This window comes from Aquarana catesbeiana, linkage group LG02, assembly GCF_042186555.1.
Source record: "Aquarana catesbeiana isolate 2022-GZ linkage group LG02, ASM4218655v1, whole genome shotgun sequence".
NCBI classification, from domain to species: domain Eukaryota; kingdom Metazoa; phylum Chordata; class Amphibia; order Anura; family Ranidae; genus Aquarana; species Aquarana catesbeiana.
This window is the reverse complement of record NC_133325.1, coordinates 15,009,109-15,028,378: the sequence shown is the minus strand read 5'-3', so window position 1 is coordinate 15,028,378 and position 19,270 is coordinate 15,009,109. Positions and strand designations below refer to the sequence as shown.

The following is a 19,270-nucleotide window of genomic DNA, read 5'->3' as shown; positions in this document are numbered from 1 at the left end:
GGGAGGCAGTGGGGTCCAGTAAGTGGAGGAGGAGGAAAGAGGAGGCAGTGGGACCCAGTTAATGGAGGAGGAGAGAGGATGAGGTGGGGTCCAGTAAGTGGAGGAGGAGGAGAGAGGAGGCAGTGGGGCCCAGTTAATGGAGGAGGACAGAGGATGAGGTGGGGTCCAGTAAGTGGAAGAGAAAGAGAGAGCAAGCAGTGGGGCCCAGTTAATAAAGGAGGAGAGAGGAGGAGGTGGGGTCCAGTAAGTGGAGGAGGAGGAGAGAGGAGGCAGTGGGGCCCAGTTAATGGAGGAGAAGGAGGAGAAGAGAGGAGAAAGTGAAGGTGAGTAAGTGGAGGAGGAGGAGAGAGGAGGCAGTGGGGCCCAGTTAATGGAGGAGAAGAGAGGAGAAAGTGAAGGTGAGTAAATGGAGGAGGAGGAGAGAGGAGGCAGTGGGGCCCAGTTAATGGAGGAGAAGGAGGAGGAGAGAGGAGGAAGTGAAGGTGAGTAAGTGGAGGAGGAGGAGAAAGGAGGCAGTGGGGCACAGTTAATGGAGGAGAAGAAGGAGAAGAGAGGAGAAAATGAAGGTAAGTGGAGGAGGAGAGAGGAGGCAGTGGGGCCCAGTTAATGGAGGAGAAGGAGGAGGAGAGAGGAGGAAGTGAAGGTGAGTAAGTGGAGGAGGAGGAGAGAGGAGGCATTGGGGCCCAGTTAATGGAGAAGAAGGAGGAGGAGAGAGGAAGAACTGAAGGTAAGTGGAGGAGGAGGAGAGAGGAGGCAGTGGGGCACAGTTAATGGGGGAGCAGAGGGGGGGCAGTGGGCCCCAGTTAATAGAGGAGGAGGAGGAGAGGAGTAAGTGGTGTCCAATAAGTCGAAGAGGAGGAGAGAGGAGGCAGTTGGGTCCAGAAAATGGAGGAGGTAGATGGAGGAGGAGGATGTGTTTTCAATCAAATGGAGGAGGAGGAGAGAGGAGGCAGCGGGGCTTTGGAAGTAGAAGAGGATGAGAGAAGGGGGCACTGGGGTCCAGATAGTTTAGGAGGGAGAGAGAGGAAATAGTAGAGCCTTGATAGTGGAGAAGGGGGAGAGAGGAAGCAATGGATACTTGAGAGTGGAGGAGGAGAGAGGAATCAGTGGGGCCTTCATAGTGGACTAGAAAAGGGGGAGATAGAAGGCAGTTTGGATTTGATAGTGAAGGAGGATGAGAGAGGAGGCAGAGATGACCATATAGATGAGGAGGTGGTGAGAGGAGGCATTTCAGACTAGATAGTTGAGGAGAGGAAGAGATGAGGCAGTGAAGTCAGATACTTATGGAGGTAGAGAGAAGATAGCATAACTAAATAATAATATGAAGGAAGAGGCAGCAAGATAGGATGGTTTTGAAAATAAGCAAGAATAAATTGTGCAGGAGAAAAGGACAGGGGAAGGAGAGAAGATAATTCATGAGACTGGATTATGGAGGAAGGAGAGAAGAGGTGGTGAGACTGTCAGTGAGAAAGCGGATTAGTAAATTCTTTACTTCAATGCTGCACGATTTCCCTCTGCCAAACGATGTGGTCACAGGTCACATCAAAAAGGTACCTCTATTGAATGTAAGAGCATTTGTACTCTGGACCCCCATCTTTTTTTGTACTGGTCATGTTAAATTAAACATGAATAGCCTATGTACGTAGTGTTCCTGCCTTTGCACTTTGCAAAAAAACTTGCCTTACAACGCAGAGATGAAAATATGCCATTAAAAGAGAGCTAATTTGACATTTAGGTATAAAGGTTTCATATATTTTAATATATTCTTTCTCTTCAGTATACCATCATCCGTACTTTGACTGATTTTTCTGTTAAATGTGACCATTGTCAGCATATCCTTCTCAGAAAGAAACAGAGATGGGGGCCCTGAGGATGTACCATCAGGAGGGGGCTACATTTACTGTATTTTTTAATAAAAGATCCTGGTTTATTTTTTAATGCAACTCAAACTAGACATAAAAACACAAAAGAATGCCAATATAAACAAAAAAAAAAAATTAAAGCCGAACCCTGGGCAGATATAGGAGAACTACATTATTTCAGCTCTCTATTTATTTTTATATCACTTAATATTATTTTTGGTTATACATGTAGGTTTTTGACTCTGACTTTGTATCAACGTCATTATATAATACTATGTGGATTTTAAAAAAAATAAAAATAAAATTCCAAATTTTAACCTTTTTATGTAAAAAGTTTCCTTTCAAAATTGTAATTGCAATCTTTAAAAAGCAGTCCAACTTTTTTGTTCATTTCAGATGTGAATTCTGATGTAAACCCATGGCCTCTCTGAACCGGTCGGAGGATCTGGAGTTCATCCTCATTGGTTTCCCGGGTCTTCCAGAAAAATTCCACTCTTTAGTCTCCATATCGTTCTTTCTAATATATAACATTTCTCTCTACGCCAATTTAATTGTGGTGGTATTACTTTTACTAAGGCGGCATCTCCACCAGCCCATGTATGTCATTATTGGAAACTTGGCCGTCTCTGACCTACTTTTTGACACGTTGACCTTGCCAAAAATCATTGCCAAGTATTGGTTTGGAGACGGCTCCTTGTCCTACACTGCGTGTTTTATACAAATGTTTTTTGTCCATTATCTGGGAAGTCTTGATTCATACATTGTCATGCTGATGGCCATTGACCGATATATTGCCATTTGTAAACCTCTCCGATACCATTCTATTATCAGCAACAGATTGGTGGCCATCATCTGCCTCGTCTTCTGGATCTTTGCAGCTGCCATTGGCTTGGCTGTCACATCGTTGGGTCTAATCCTTCCTTTCCGTGGCACCAACAGAGTCAAGAGCTGTTTTTGCTCTCTCACCCCAGTGGCCGTTTTATCAACCGTAGATTCGGCTTCATCCAGAAGAACAGGGTTTGTTATTGCTATGATATCACACCTGTGTCCTTTTTCCTTCATTGTCTTCTCCTACATCATAATAATCTCAAAGGTCTACTCAACAGGACGGACAGAGAACTGGCAGAAGGCCTTTTACACATGCACCACTCATTGGTTGGTTATTGGGTTGTATTTCATCCCTCGATTGACGGTGTACACATATAACCAGATAAAACTAATTCCCAACACCGATCTCAATGTTTTTCTAATTTGTCTATACACATTTGCTCCACATTTCACCAGCCCCATCATATTTTGTCTGAGGACCGAGGAAATAAAGAGAACTCTAGGCAAAGTACTCAAATTGATTGCTAGTAATAATAAATAATAAAGGGAACATGGAATGGTTTCTGGTCAGTTTTTTTTATCTGAAAGTTTACAAGGTTATACATTTATGTTTTTTGTTCATTTTTTTTATTAAAAAACGTTATTTTGTATTGAGTACGTAATATGTGTTGATTCAGGACACTTAAAGGAGAATTTTGTTTGACCAATCACCAACACATACACCTGAAAGATTCACATGCAGTGAATGTTTGTTGACTGTCACATCACCTGCTGTATGAATATGCCCCTTAATTTTGCAAATCACACTGGGATTTTCTGCATGCTTGTAGACCACCTCTGTAAAGATGAGTTGGTCTGATAGGGTCCATCTGGCTTAACTCTAGGGGAAGAGGAGAAGAAGACGCACCCCTCCTGTGTGAGTCAGTTGGCAGTGTGTGTAATATGATCATCTAATGCCGCGTACACGCGACCGGTTTTGCCGTCGGAATAAACTCCAAAGGTTTGTCCGACGGGACTCCGACAGAATTCCATTCAAGCGGTCTTGCCTACACACGGTCAAACCAAAGCCCAACCAAAGTCCAACCATCAAGGACGCTGTGACGTAAAACACTTACGACGAGACTAGAAAAAGGAAGTTCAGTAGCCAATACCTTCCGTCTCGTACTTGCTTCAGAGCATGCGTCGTTTTTGGTCCTTCGGAACAGCACACAGACGAGCGGTTTTCCCGATAGGAATTGGTTCCGTCGGAAATATTTAGAACATGTTCCATTTCTAGGTCCGTCAGAATTTTTGAAAAGAAAAGTCTGATGAGGCATACATGGAGAATAGACGATGAAAAGCTTCCGTCGGACTTTTTCTGTCGGACATTCCGCTCGTGTGTACGCGGCATTATACTTCAAGTCTGTTTCAAAGCAATTGCTGTTTTCTAAGCCTTCAGAAAGCACGTACTCTAACTTTGAAATTGCCATTTGCTGAATTTTAAACCAATCTAAGAAAAAAAAATACCAATGACAAAAAAACAAACTGCCAAAAATTCTCAACTCAAGCATAAAGTTCCCAGTGTGATCAGGTCCTCCATGATCAGCAATGCCGTCCTGGATCTGCTCTCAGCTCAGTTTGATATGAAGCACAAAGTCAACAATCTTTTCCTGTTTGTAGAAAAAGTTACATATTGCCATGTTAGCCAGGGGCGTAACTACCACCATAGCGACCCATGCGGGCGCTATGGGGCCCGCAGCCGAGTGGAGCCCAGTGAGGATAAGAGCACCGCCGGCACAGTCTCCCAGCCAGGGGAAGAGAGAGGAAAGGAAGAGGCGAGCTGTCCGTATCAGCAGAGACCTGAATTGCCCGATGTAAGAGCTTTCATTAGAACTTCCAGTGTTCCCGGGGCTCACGTCATATAGCTCCACCTTTTGGCCCGATGCCTTTGATAGACAGAACGGCGACCAATGCGGGACATGTGACGTCATCAAAGGCGTCGGGCCAAGAGGTGAGGCTATGTGACGATGAGCCCCGGGAAGACAGGAAATTCAAATGAAAGCTATTACAGCGGGCAATCCCGCTCTCTGCTGATCCGGGTGGCTTGCCTCTTCCTCTGCATAGGTGGGGCTGTATGGGGCACAGGTCACGCTGTATGGGGCACAGGTCACGCTGTATTGGGCACAGGTCACGCTGTATTGGGCACAGGTCACGCTCTATGTGGCACAGTTCACGCTGTATGTGGCACAGGTCACGCTGCATTGACACTAGGGCAGCTGTGGTGGGGGGGGGGGGGCTGTTTGCAGGGGGGCCCCATACAACATTTTGCTATGGGGCCCTGCTATTTCTAGTTACGCCCCTGATGTTAGCCATGCCATCAACAAGCAGGCACCTAACACTGCCATGGAACTATGCAATGTCACAGGTTTGGATGGACCAGGACAGATTCTAGAACAGCCTTTATTAATCAGGTGCCCAGGCACCCTGGGGTGCCTTTAGGTTTCTTCAGGGGCATCTTGGCAAAATGCCAAACAAATTGCCCAAAAATTGTATATAAGCCAACAGGTGGATCAAGCCTGCTAAAAGGCACAAAGCCACAGGTTCTCATTGTTCACCATTACAACCTTCTAGTCACCAGCAACCTAAACAACCAATGCTGTCATCGTTTGATAAGAAGGACATCAGGCGTCAGGCACCTGCACAGCCTCCTTGTTTGCCCCTCTCCATCAGCGCTTGGGTCACATTAATTGAGTAAAGGAGATAAACTGAAGGATAAGAGAAACATTGGAATACTAGCCAGCGTGTAATGGTGTATTTGCTTTGGAAGAATAAATCCTCGCTAATGTTGGGTGTCCTACATGTGTGGATCTTGCTGCCTAAGACACGTAGACAGCGCACAGGCTGACAATAGCAGAGGTAGCAGGTCAATGAGCAGGTATTAGGCTCCTGTCTGTGGAGCTTGAGATGAAGAGGGTAGCCTATTACACGATTCATGTCCAAACACCCCTAAAAGGGGGGACAGGAACTGCTAGGGCAGCAGAAGGGCACAGGTGCCAAGAAGTTGGACCAGAATATTTGACATGGTAAGTACTGATGTCAGGTGAGCAGAAGCATGGAGTCAGGTCACAAGTCATGTTTGGTAAGAAAGGTATGAAATCGTGAACAGAGTCCAGGTCAGAGCAAGTCAAAAGGTGGCACGTGCTTGGTTACTTGGGGAGCCACAGCCTGGTCTGAATAATGTGTCCGGTTTCAGTCTTCCTGAAACCCGGACACAAGATTCAAAACCCGGACTGAGGGTGCCAGACGGGTGGGAACCCTAGTCCCACAATGCCCCTTGGTTAGCTTAAAGATATGATGTCAGTTACTGGAGCCCAGCACTAGATGGACACAGGAATAGAAGGAAAGTACCAGGTGGTCCTCGGAACAAGGTAACTGTAGTCCACTGTCGGACACAGATATATTTCTTGAAAGCAGACACCTTAGAGAATAAAATGGTGGTTGTTCCAATTCTTTATTTCACACAATATCAGGGCAACAGTTTACAAAATTGAAAATGTCATTAAAAAATATGCTAAAGTTACTTTTAGGGCACATAAACGCAATAGATTACCCAATGTTTTGGTAAAATATAAAAGAATAGGATTGTGTCGAGTAAATAGATACCAAACATGCCACGGCTTAAAATTGTGTGCGCCTGTGAAATGGTAACAAACTTTGGTACCCTACTGTATATTTCTCATAGGTCCATGCTTTAACCACTTGCTTACGGGGCACTTAAACCCCCCCCCCCCTCCTGCTCAGACCAATTTCAGCTTTCAGCGCTGACGAACTTTGAATGACAATTACGCGGTCATACAACACTGTACTCAAATGAAATTTTTATCATTTTTTTCTAAACAAACAAAAAAAGATGGAATATTAAAAAAAAAATCCTGTTTCATAGTTTGTTATAACATTTTGCAAACAGGTAATTTTTCTCCTTCATTGATATGCGCTGATAAGGCGGCACTGGTGGGCACTGATAGGCATAGATAAGGCGGCACTGATGGGCACAGATAAGGCAGCACTGATGGCCACTGATAAGATGGCACTGATGGGCCCTAAAGGGTGGCACTGATGGGCACTGATAGGTGTTACTGATAGGTACCACTGATAGATGGCACTGATAGGTGGCACTGATGGGCACTGGTAGGTGACATTGATGGGCAGCACTGTTAATGAGGCACTGATTGGTGACACTGATAGGTGGCACTGTGGGCACTGGTAGGTGGCGCCGGTGGGAAATGGTGGGCGGCATTGTTGTGCACTGGTAGGTGGCACTGGCAGGTGGCACAGGTGGGCACAGATGAGCTGGCGGCAGCTCTCCTTGATCGGGACCGATGTGCCCCTTAGAGCCGCCGGTGATCGGCTTTTTTTTTTTCTCCCCACGCTATCAGCGCGAGGAGAAAAAATAGCCAATTACCGGCTCTGTTTACATCACATGATCAGCTGTCATTGGCTGACAGCTGGTCATGTGGAAAGGGGTCGGGATCGACCCCTTACTCCGATTTGTGATCAGCCGAGTCTCATAGACTCGCTGATCACAGAGCGCGCCGCGCGCGCCCTGCAGGGGGTGCGCAGGCCGCTCGGGCATGGGAGGATGTCTATTGACGTACTCCCGGCAAAGTAGGTCCACGCTTTAGCCGTTATTTGGCTATAACGCGAATCTGAAGAAGTTAAGGCTGGGTTCACACTATTGTGAATTGGATGTGGGTTTCCCCGCTCTCATTGTAGCCTTTTCACACATCTTAACGGCATGACCTGAGCTTGAAACGGCACAGTGTGCACTTTCTAACTCCGGCGCATGCGCAGAAGAAATCGCCCTATGGCAATTTGCAAATATCCCCTAAACCGTGCAGGTCTGGGAGATATTTCTTGCACCTACAGGTAAGCCTTAATCTAGGCTTACCTGTAGGTTAAAGTGGTTGTAAAGGGTTTACAACCACTTTAAAGTCCCTACAGGCCATTAGTTTAGAGTTCACCATGAATAATGGGCTGAGAATCATTGCACTCACTGCGTGGCGATAGATATAACGTGTGTATCAAAATCATCACACAGCCCTTTAACCGCTTCAATACCGGGCCTATTCTGGCACTTCTCTCCTTCATGTAAAAATCATCATTTTTTTGCTAGAAAATCACTCAAAACCCCCAAACATATATGTGTTTTTTTTATCAGACACCCTAGGGAATAAAATGGAGGTCATTGCAACTTTTTATCTCACACGGTATTTGCGCAATAATTTTTCAAACGTTTCATGAATTAAAAAATAAAAAAAACAGTAAAGTTAGCCCAATTTTTTTGTAGAATGTGAAAGATGATGTTACGCCGAGTAAATAGATACCTAACATGTCACGCTTTAAAATTGCGCACAATCATGGAATGGCGCCAAACTTCATTACTTAAAAATCTCCATAGGAGACGCTTTAAATTTTTTTACAGGTTACCAGTTTAGAGTTACAGAGGAGGTCTAGTGCTAGAATTGTTGCACACGCCCTAACGCACGCGGCGATACCTCACATGTGTGGTTTGAGCAGCGTTTACATATGTGGGCGGGACTTACGTGTGCGTTCGCTTCTGAGCAGGAGCTACCGGGGACAGGGGCGTTTTAAATTTTTTTTTATTATTATTTTATTTCTTTTTATTACTTAATTTTTTTTATTTTTACACTTTTTTTTAACATTTTTTTTAATTACTTTTATTCCTATTACAAGGTATGCAAACATCCCTTGTAATAGGAATCTATGTGACAGGTCCTCTTTATGGAGAGATGTGGGGTCAATAAGACCCCACATCTCTCCTCTAGGCTGGAAAAAAAAATTCTCATTCTCATGCTGACAGCCGCGATCGCGGCTTCGGTTATTTCCGGGTGCCTGGGCGTGACGTCATATCGTTGCGCCCGGGCCTGCGACGGTCATAGAGATGACTGGTGACCGTCTGCTCACCAGTCATCTCTATTGTCAACATCCGGCGCCGGCCGATTCTTTCTCCGGGCACCCGATGGCACGGGAGAGTCCGGAGAAGCTGCGGATGGCGGCGGGAGGGGGGGGGACGTCCCCTCCCGCCACCTATAAGAACGATCATTGATCACCATCATTGAATCGCCGGCTGAAAAGAATGATATCTGAATGATGCATCTAGCTGCAGGCATCATTCAGATATCACCCCACAAAGCAGAGGACGTCATTTGACTATAGGCGGGTATTGAAGTGGTATGTGAGTGTAACTTTAATTTTTGACAATCCTTTTTTTCATCTTAATGTAGAGCAATGTTTTTTTTTTTTTTCAGATCCTCAGAGAGTTCTTTGCCATGAGGTGCCATGTTGAACTTCCAGTGACCAGTATGAGAGAGTGAGAGCGATAACACCAAATTTAACACACCTGCTCCCCATTCACATCTGAGACCTTGTAACAGTAACGAGTCACATGACACCGAGGAGGGAAAATGGCTAATTGGGCCCAATTTGGACATTTTCACTTAGGGGTGTACTCACTTTTGTTGCCACCTGTCATCGTTCCCAAGAGAGGCAGAATGGCGGTCTGACAGGGGAGAAGATAGAGAACTTGTGTTCCTGCTAAGCAGGAACACGGATCTCTGTCTTCACCCAATTCAGAGCATCTCCCCCACACAGCAAGCACCAGCTAGGCAACACAGTTAACCCTTCGATCGCCCCTGATGTTAAACCCCCTTCCATGCCAGTGTCATTAGTACAGTGACAGTGCATATTTTTAGCACTGATCACTGTATTAGTGCCACTGGTTCCCAAAAAAAGTGTCAAAAGGGTCCTTTAGGTGTCCGGTTTGTCCGCCACAATGTCGCAGTCCCACTAAAAATTGCTGATCGGCGCCATTACTAGTAAAAAAAAAAAAAAAAAGCCATAAAAATATCCCATAGTTTGAAGACGCTATAACTTTACTGCAAACCGATCAATACACACTTATTGGGATTTTATTTTGGTAATATAGTGTATTTAGTAACTTAAAAACATTCGATTAATTTTATTTACCTATACTTAACAGTCAAAGTGACATTAAAGGTTCACTAAAAAAACTCCAAAAAAACAAACAAACATGTTATACTTAACTGCTCTTTGCAGTGGTTTTACACAGAGCAGCCCCGACCTTCTTCTTTTCGGGTCCCACGCCTGCGTTCCTGGCTCCTCCTCTTCAGCCAGTGTCCCCAATAGCAAGCCTCTTTCCTCTGGGGGGGGGAGGGGCACTGGTGCGCGCTCACTCCCGATTCTTGCTCTATGCGGCTATAAGATACACAGAGCCGCGGCTCGGCCCCAACCCCCGCCCTCTCTTAACCACTTACGGACCGCCCGCCGCAGTTTTACGTCGACTGTTTGAAGGAGGATATCGTTGTTATGGCAGCAGCTAGCTACCATAACCCCGGTATCCTCTTCTTCAGCAGGAGGTCCGCTACAAGATAAAAGTGGTCTCTGCGGGGGATTCGCCGCGAGATCACTTTTATCGATGGCGGCAGCGGCGGAGGCAATCGCGTCCTGTCTCCTGTCAGGTATGGAGACGAGTGAGGGGGAAGATGGCCCCCATCCATCTCCATATCATTGCAGGGCGGAAGCGACGTCAAAAGATCGCTTCCGCCTATAGCTCTTAAAGGGCCATTTTTTTTTTTTAAATGACAACATTTTTTATGTTTTATTTTTTTATTGCATTTTAGTGTAAATATGAGATCTGAGGTGTTTTTGACCCCCAGATCTCATATTTAAGAGGTCCTGTCATGATTTTTATCTATTACAAGGGATGTTTGTATTCCTTGTAATAGGAATAAAAGTGACACATTTTTTTTTTAAAAGAACAGTGTAAAAATAAAAATAAAAGGTAAAATAAATAAGAAAAAAAAAAAATTAAGCGCGCCCCGTCCCGCCGAGCTCGTGTGCAGAAACGAACGCATACTTGAGTAGCGCCTGCATATGAAAACGGTGTTCAAACCACACACATGAGGTATCGCCACGATCGGTAGAGCGAGAGCAATAATTCTAGCCCTAGACCTCCTCTGTAACGGAAAACATGCAACCTGTAGAATTTTTCAAACGTCGCCTATGGAGATTTTTTAAGGGTAAAAGTTTGTTGCCATTCCACGAGCGGGCACAATTTTGAAGCGTGACATGTTGGGTATCAATTTACTCGGTGTAACATTATCTTTCACAATATAAAAAAAATTGGGCTAACTTTTCTGTTTTCTTATTTTTTTAATTCAAAAAAGTGTATTTTTTCCAAAAAAAGTGCGCTTGTAAGACCGCTGCGCAAATACGGTGTGACAGAAAGTATTGCAACGACCGCTATTTTATTCTCTAGGGTGTTAGAAGAAAAAATGTATAATGTTTGGGGGTTCTAAGTAATTTTCTAGCAAAACAAACAAACCTCTTTTTAACTTGTAAACAACAAATCTCAGAAAGAGGCTCGGTCCTTAAGTGGTTAATCACTTGCCGACCGGCTCACGCCGATATGTGTCGGCAGAAGGGCATGTACAGGCAGATTAACGTACCTGTATGTTGCCCTTTAAGAAGCGGTTTTGCGGGTGCGCGCGCCCGCCGCGACCTCCGTGAGTGTGATCGCGATACCCGCGATCGTCTCACGGAGAGGAAGAATGGGAAAATGCTGATGTAAACAAGCATTTCCCCATTCTGCCTAGTGACAGGACACTGATCCCAGATCCCTGTAATCGGGAGCGGTGATCAGTGTCATGTCACATGTAGCCCCTCTCCCCCCCCACGGTTAGAATCACTCCCTAGGACACACTTAACCCCTTCACTGCCAGTCACATTTACTCAGTAATCAATGCATTTTTTATTGCACTGATCGCCGTATAAATGTGAATGGTCCCAAAATCGCGCCAAATCTGTCCGCCATAATGTCGCAGTCACGATAAAAATCACAGATCGCCTAGACTGTTATTGAGCCATTGAGGAAAAGGAAACATGCCTGGCTGTGGTTGCACTGAAATTTGGAGGAAAGGACCAGCTTATTATTTGCGGCTCCTTCGGGGGAGCGCTACACTTGTTGTGTCACCTTTCAGCTTTAGTAAAAACGTATCTGTCGGTAAGCAAACAGAGAATTAGAAATTCCCAACCTCCTAGAAGGGCACACTCATTGTGTGATATCCTTGTACTGCACACACGCTTCACCGCAGATAGATAATCTATTGTATCGAATACAAATTCCAGTCTCAGCCTCGCCCTCCTCTATGTAAATGCCCAGAACTGGTTATACTACTTCTGGTGCCAGACCACTCCTCTAACTCCTCTTTTCCACTGTGAGCGATGGCTTCCAGTCTGGGAGCCGAGCTGATCTGTTCTATCTGCCTGGACATTTACTCCGATCCCTTAATGCTGAAATGCGGTCACAACTTCTGCCGGGGCTGTCTTGAGCTCTTGCTGGATACCCAGGAGAAATCTGGAGTTTTTTCCTGTCCGGATTGCAGAGGAGAGTTCAGCCAACGTCCTGTACCAGAGAAGAACCGAAAACTTTGTAATATTGTGAAAACCTTTACCTCTTCTCAGCAAGGCCTGCAGGGGAACGGGATCGCCTGTACTTTCTGTATTCATATTCCTCTACCGGCTGTGAGATTCTGTCTTCATTGTGAAGCATTTCTGTGTGACAACCACCTGGAAGCCCACAGCAAGTCACCAGAACACGTCTTATGTGACCCCACCACTTCCCCGGAGAGCAGGAAATGCCCCATCCATAAGAAGATCCTGGAGTATTACTGCACTAAGGACTTCGCCTTAATCTGTCTGGCCTGCAGGGTGGATGGAGAACATCGGGAACACCGAGTGGAGACTATTGATGAGGCCTCTGAGAAGAAGAAGGAGAAACTGAAGCATGTTCTGAAGGAACTTCTGGCAAAGACAGAGGAGATGGAAAAAAGAGACCAGAGTCTGCAGGAACGCAAGAGGAAAGTAGAAGAAAAAGCAGCTAATGAAATGGAGAGAGTCACTGCTCTGTTCAAAGATCTCAGGAGACGTCTGGAGGACCTGGAGAAGAAAGCCCTGAAGGAAATCTCTGGACAGACAGAGGGAATCTCCTTTCTGATCCAGCAGCTAGAGATAAAGAAGGAGGAGCTGTCCCAGAAGATACGTCACATTGAGGAGCTGTGCAAAATGACAGATCCACTAACTGTCCTACAGGACGCTGATGGCTTCTGTGATACTGAGGATACTAGGAATGGCAATAACAGAAGGACATATTTTGACCTACCTAATGATGGAGGGGATCTGGATGTGGCTGGGATATCACACACTTTACACACAGGTTTATATAATATAATAACGGGGATAAATGGAGGAATCTATATAGCGGAACCTGTAGACATATTGCTAGATTTGAACACAGCTCATAATAACCTACTTGTATCAGATGGCAGGAAAACAACATCTTTGACACCTGTAGACCAGAATCGCCCACTAACACCAAAGAGATTTCAGGGTTATCCTCAAGTGTTAAGCTGTCAGAGGTTCTCCTCAGGACGACATTACTGGGATGTAGACATCAGGGGGTCCCCATACTGGAGAGTCGGGATGTGTTACCCCAGTATAACTAGGAAAGGAGAGTGGTCACAGATTGGATTTAATGACAGGTCCTGGTGTTTGTGTGACTCCGGTCTAGTGATACATGACAGTAAATCAATACAGGTATCCCATAATGACTGCGGTAAAAGAGTCAGGATCTATCTGGATTACGAGGCCGGAAAGATCTCCTTTTATGAGCTGAGTGTCCCAATCCAACACCTCCACACCTTCACCACCACCTTCACCGAGCCCCTCCATGCTGTCATAGGTGTGGGATCTGGTTGTGTAAAAATACGCGGGGGAAGAGAGAGAAGTGACAAATTTCCCCGTAGACTGCTGACATCAATGGGATATAGGAGATTTCTCCCCTTCCCAAACCAATGCAATGTTCAGTAATCGGTCTTATTACTGTGGACAGGGTTAAAATGGTCATACGCAGGGGCGTTGCTAGGTCTACAAAAGATCTGGGGCTAGAGCCCATAGCAGTGTAGTAAAGAAAGTCATATGCTTGGGCGGGCATACACATGTATATACAGTAATACACGTGTGTGTATATATATCCCCAGAGAGCCCCCCACTTACATCAGGGTCCCCAGAGAGCCCCCCCCCTTACATCAGGGTCCCCAGAGAGCTCCCCCTTACATCAGGGTCCACAGAGAGCCTCCTCCTTACATCAGAGTCCTCAGAGAGCCTCCCCCTTTCATCAGGGTACCCAGAGGGCCCCCAGAGAGCCCCCCTTACATTAGGGTCCCCAGAGAGCCTCCCCGTTAAATCTGGGTCCCTAGAGAGCCTCTGCCTTAAAATCAGGGTCCCCAGAGAGCCTCTCCCGTGCATCAGGGTCCCCAGAGAGCCCCCCACTTACATAAGGTTCCCCAGAGAGCCTCCCCTCCCCTTGGGGACCCCTGCAGAGACTCGGGGCTATTGGCCCCAGATTTAGGGCTATAGCCCCAAAAGCCACCCCCTAGCGACGCCCCTGGTCATACGTGTTATAATGTGAACTCTCCTCATAGAAAATAGATTGTAAAATGATTATACAGGGGTTGATTTACCAGACCTGGAGAGTGAAAAATCTGGTGCAGCTCTGCGTAAAAACCAATCAGCTTCCAGTTTTTTGGGTTTTTTTTTTGTCAAAGCTTAAGTGCACAACTGCACCAGATTTTGCACTCTCCAGTTTTAGTAAATCAACCCCACAGTCACACTGCAATGTGTGTGGTCAACTTTAGAATTTTTCTTACTGCTGTTGTGAAAAAATATATATATATTTATATATATGTACACTATATTACTAAAAGTATTGGGACGCCTGCCTTAACACACACATGAACTTTAATGGCATCCCAGTCTTAGTCCGTAGGGTTCAATATTGAGTTGGCCCACCCTTTGCAGATATAACAGCTTCAACTCTTCTGGGAAGGCCGTCCACAAGGTTTAGGAGTGTGTCTATGGGAATGTTTGACCATTCTTCCAGAAGAACATTTGTGAGGTCAGGCACTGATGTTGGATGAGAAGGCCTGGCTCGCAGTCTCCACTCGAATTTATCCCAAAGGTGTTCTATCGGGTTGAAGTCAGGACTCTGTGCAGGCCAGTCAAGTTCCTCCACCCCAAACTCGCTCATCCATGTCTTTATGGACCTTGCTTTGTGCACTGGTCCAAATCATTTGGTGGAGGGGGGATTATGATGTGGGGTTGTTTTTCAGGGGTTGGGTTTGGCCCCTTAGTTCAGTGAAGGGAACTCTTAAGGCCTCAGCATACCAAGACATTTTGGACAATTTCATGTTCCCAACTTTGTGGGAACAGTTTGGGGATGTCCCCTTCCTGTTCCAACATGACTGCGCACCAGTGTACAAAGCAAAGTCCATAAAGACATGGACTTAGCAGGGGTGGTGGGAAATTAACTTCAAGTGCCACAATTCACATTATAACCGTAACTAAAACATATACAGGTAAATGTAAAACTCTAAAAAATAAAAATTCCAAAGTGCTATAATGGTGTGAACCTCTCAACTAAAAAGTTGTTGCACTTGAAGGTAATTTGTATTGCAATTATCTGTAGAGATGTTTCCACCATCCCTGCTAAGGCAGCACTGATGGGCACTAATAGGCTGCACTGATTGGCAGCACTGATTGGCAGCATTGATGGGCACTAATTGGTAGCACTGATGTGCACTGATAGGTGGCACTGATAGGAAGCACTGATTGGCACTGATGGGCACTAATATGCATCACTGATGGGCTCTGATTGGCAGCACTGATGGGCACTAATAGGCTGCACTGATAGACAGCACTGATAGGCAGCACTGATGCGCACTGATGGGCACTGATGGGCACTAATTGTCAGCACTGATTGGCACTGATAGGCAGCACTGATGGGCACTGATATGCAGCACTGATGGGCACTGATTGGCAGCACTGATGGGCAGCATTTATGGGCACTGATGGGCACTGATATGCAGCACTGATGGGCACTGATTGGCAGCACTGATGGGCAGCATTTATGGGCACTGATGGGCACTGATAGGCAGCACTGATGGGCACTGATATGCAGCACTGATAGCCAGCATTGGTTGGCACTGATTGACAGCATTGGTTGGCACTGATTGACAGCATTGGTTGGCACTGATAGGCAGCACTGGTTTGCACTGATAGGCAGCACTGGTTAGCACTGGTTGGCACTGATAGGCAGAATTGGTTGGCACTGATAAGCAGCACTGGCACAGATAGGCAGTACTGGTTGGCACTGGTAGGTAGCATTGGTTGGCACTGATAAGCAGCACTGGCACTGATAGGCAGCATTGGTTGGCACTGATATGCAGCACTGGTTTGCAATGGTTGGCACTGATAGGCAGAATCAGTTGGCACTGATAAGCAGCACTGGCACGGATAGGCAGTACTGGTTGTCACTGGTAGGCAGCATTGGTTGGCACTGATAGGCAGCACTGGATTTCAATGGTTGGCACTGATAGGCAGAATCGGTTGGCACTGATAAGCAGCACTGGCACGGATAGGTAGTACTGGTTGGCACTGATTGGCAGCATTGGTTGGCACTAATTGGCAGAATTGGTTGGCACTGATTTGCAGCATTGGTTGGCACTGATAGGGGAGAGGGGGAGCTTCACATTCAGCAGATTGTGAGAATTGCCAGAGCTGTTCAGTGTATGAAACTGTCAGATAATGACACTGCATGCAGGGAGAGACACCAACTGTTAAAAGTCAGCGGTGATGGCGGGGGTGGGCGGGACCGAACAGTTACCAAACACCAGCCAATAGGATGGGTCTGGGCGGGCACTACATTTATCTGGCCACGCCCCCTCTCTGAAGCAGCCGAATCCTTGGCTGGTGTTGTCGCTTGGTCCCGCCCACCCCCGACATCGTGGCTGAGTTGTGATGACTTACAACTTAGCTGCGATGTCGAGGATGGGCGGGACCCAGCGCTATAAACACCAGCCAATGTTTGAGCTGCTTCAGAGAGGGGCCGGGACTACGCTCGTCGTAGTGTTGTACATCACCGCGTTCTTGATGGTGGAAAGTTCTGAGAACTTTTGTGTGACCGTGTGTATGCAAGGCAAGCTTGAGCTTGCCTTGCATACACACCATATCTTTTTCCGACCAAAATCCCGATTGTGTGTACGCGGCATTAGTCTCTTGGCTGCAAACCTATCTTCTGAAGAAGACCCCAACAAAATGGGTCGAAACGCGTCAGTTTGTCTTACATTAGACATGTTGTCATATAATATTATGTACAAATTTGTGTTTGCTTTCTCTGCACTTTGGGGCATGCCCCCTTTAGAGCTCATATTTTAACTTTTGTGGTAACACTGTATGTTATTAATTTTTAATAAAGAACACATTTTCCTAATTACATCTACTATTTATTTACTTTGCTGCTAAAAAAGCCCTCTGGGGGAACTTTCCCATAAGATATATAATATATATGTCACAATATATATTTTATATATATATATATATATATATATATATATATATATATATATATATATATATATGTATATATATATATATATATATATATATATATATCTTCACTGTAGTTGAGGAAGGTAGCACCCAGTCTGCAATCAGTGCAGTGCAATCTGGCCCTCCCACTGACCATATACACAAGAAAAGGCCACCTCCCTGGAATGAGTTTTTGCAGGTTGGGATGTCTGAGATTATTATCATTTTCTCTGATTTTTCCTGGGATTGCAAAAAGGACTGCAAATATTTTGAACACATATGAATTTTTGATGCATGCACATTACTAATGAATAATATTTTTTTGCCCTAAGCACTTTTTGCTCACTGTGTCAGCACAAAGTTGTTTTCTTTTGCACTTTTTTTTTAACAGCATTTGCACTTTAACTGTTTGTTTCATAGAAACAAATACTTTTTGTATGATAGATTCATTATTCTATGCAGTGACACAGAGTTTATCAGTAGACATGATTGTTGGATTGAATGTATTTCACACGTGTACAGTAAGGGATCAGGTTAATAGCAGTGGGTTCACTATCACCAGATTTTGGGATTATAGATTTGCGCTGCTTGCTTATTTCTTCTTGCCAATTAACCGCTTGCTGACCGCATATACGTTGGCAGAATGGCAGAGGCAGGCAAACGGGCGTAGAGGGACGTCCCTTTAAATTTGCCGCCTTTCGGGCGGGAGGGTGCCCACGGGAACTCGTTGTTCGCCGGCGGCCGGCGATTACAGTGTGGAGAGGTAGAACGGGGAGATGCCTATGTAAACAAGGCATTTCCCTGTTCTGCCTTTGTTATGACAGAGATTTACTGCTCCCTGTCATCGGGAGCAGTGATCGCTGTCATGTCAGTGGTAACCTACAGTTAGAATCACTCCCTAGGACACACTTAACCCCTTGATCGCCCCCCCCCCCTAGTGTTTAACCCCTTCCCTGCCAGTGTCATTTACACAGTAATCAGTGCATTTTAATCGCACTGATCGCTGTATAAATGACAATGGTCCCAAAATAGTGTCAAAAGTGTCCGATGTGTCCGCCATAATGTCGCAGTCACAATAAAAATCGCTGATCGCTCCATCAGACTTTTGCTGGCGGAAATTCCAGCCAGCAAAAGATTGAGAGCAATTTTTCGGTCGGAAAAAGTTCCAATCAGAAATTCCGACCGTCTGTACCAATTCTGATGTGTAAAATTCCTACGCATGCCCGGAAACAACTCGTCGCATGCTCGGAAGCATTGGACTTAATTTTCTCGGCTCATCGTAGTGTTGTACGTCACCGCATCCTTGACGGTCGAAAGTTCAGCGAACTTTTGTGTGACCGTGTGTATGCAAGGCAAGCTTGAGCGGAATCCCATCGGAAAAACCACCCAAGATTTTTCCGACGGAAATTCCGCTCGTGTGTACGCGGCATTAGTGTTTAACCCCTTCCCTGCCAGTGACATTTACACAGTAATCGGTGCATTTTTATAGCACTGATCGCTGTATAAATGCCAATGGTCCCAAAAATGTGTCAAAAGTGTCCGATGTGTCCGCCGCAATGTCGCAGCCTTGCTAAAAAACACAGATTGCTGCCATTACTAGTAAGAAAAAAAATAATAATAAAAAAGCCATAAATATAGCCCCTATTTTGTTGATGCTATAACCTTTGCGCAAACCAATCAATATATGCTTATTGCGATTTTTTTTTTTACCAAAGAATATATATCGGCCTGAATTGAGGAAGACAATCTTTTTTTTATATTTTTTTTGGGGGGGGGGGGGATATTTATTATAGGAAAAAGTTAAAAATATTGCTTTTTTTTTTCAAAATTGTTGCTCTTTTTTTGTTTATAGCGCAAAAAATAAAAACCGCCAAATGCCATCAAAAGAAAGCTCTATTTGTGGGGAAAAAAAGGACGTCAATTTTGTCTGGGCAAGGGTCACGCAACCGCGCAATTGTCCATTAAAACGACGCAGTGCCGTTTCGCAAAAAAAATGGCCCGGTCATTACGGGGGTAAATCCTTCTGAGGCTGAAGTGGTTAAAAAAGGCAAGGTGTTCTGTGAATGGTGACTGTG

At 45.4% G+C, this 19,270-nt stretch overlaps 2 protein-coding genes across 2 annotated transcripts; both read left to right on the top strand.

The window, feature by feature from the left end:
* The first annotated feature begins 2,153 nt into the window (after positions 1–2,153).
* LOC141129614 (olfactory receptor 1M1-like) lies at positions 2,154–3,232 on the top strand. Its single transcript, XM_073617712.1, has one exon. The coding sequence runs from the start codon at positions 2,281–2,283 to the stop codon at positions 3,229–3,231; it is 951 nt and encodes a 316-aa protein (XP_073473813.1). The 5' UTR covers positions 2,154–2,280; the 3' UTR covers position 3,232.
* An 8,713-nt stretch (positions 3,233–11,945) lies between these two features.
* LOC141126659 (E3 ubiquitin-protein ligase TRIM11-like) lies at positions 11,946–17,097 on the top strand. The gene has a single exon (XM_073612604.1). The coding sequence runs from the start codon at positions 11,994–11,996 to the stop codon at positions 13,635–13,637; it is 1,644 nt and encodes a 547-aa protein (XP_073468705.1). The 5' UTR covers positions 11,946–11,993; the 3' UTR covers positions 13,638–17,097.
* The last annotated feature ends 2,173 nt before the right edge of the window (positions 17,098–19,270 follow it).

What these genes read in the sequence shown, in the direction of transcription:
- LOC141129614 (XM_073617712.1), top strand. Translation starts at nt 2,281, where the DNA reads ATGGCCTCTCTGAACCGGTCGGAGGATCTGGAGTTCATCCTCATTGGT.
- LOC141126659 (XM_073612604.1), top strand. Translation starts at nt 11,994, where the DNA reads ATGGCTTCCAGTCTGGGAGCCGAGCTGATCTGTTCTATCTGCCTGGAC.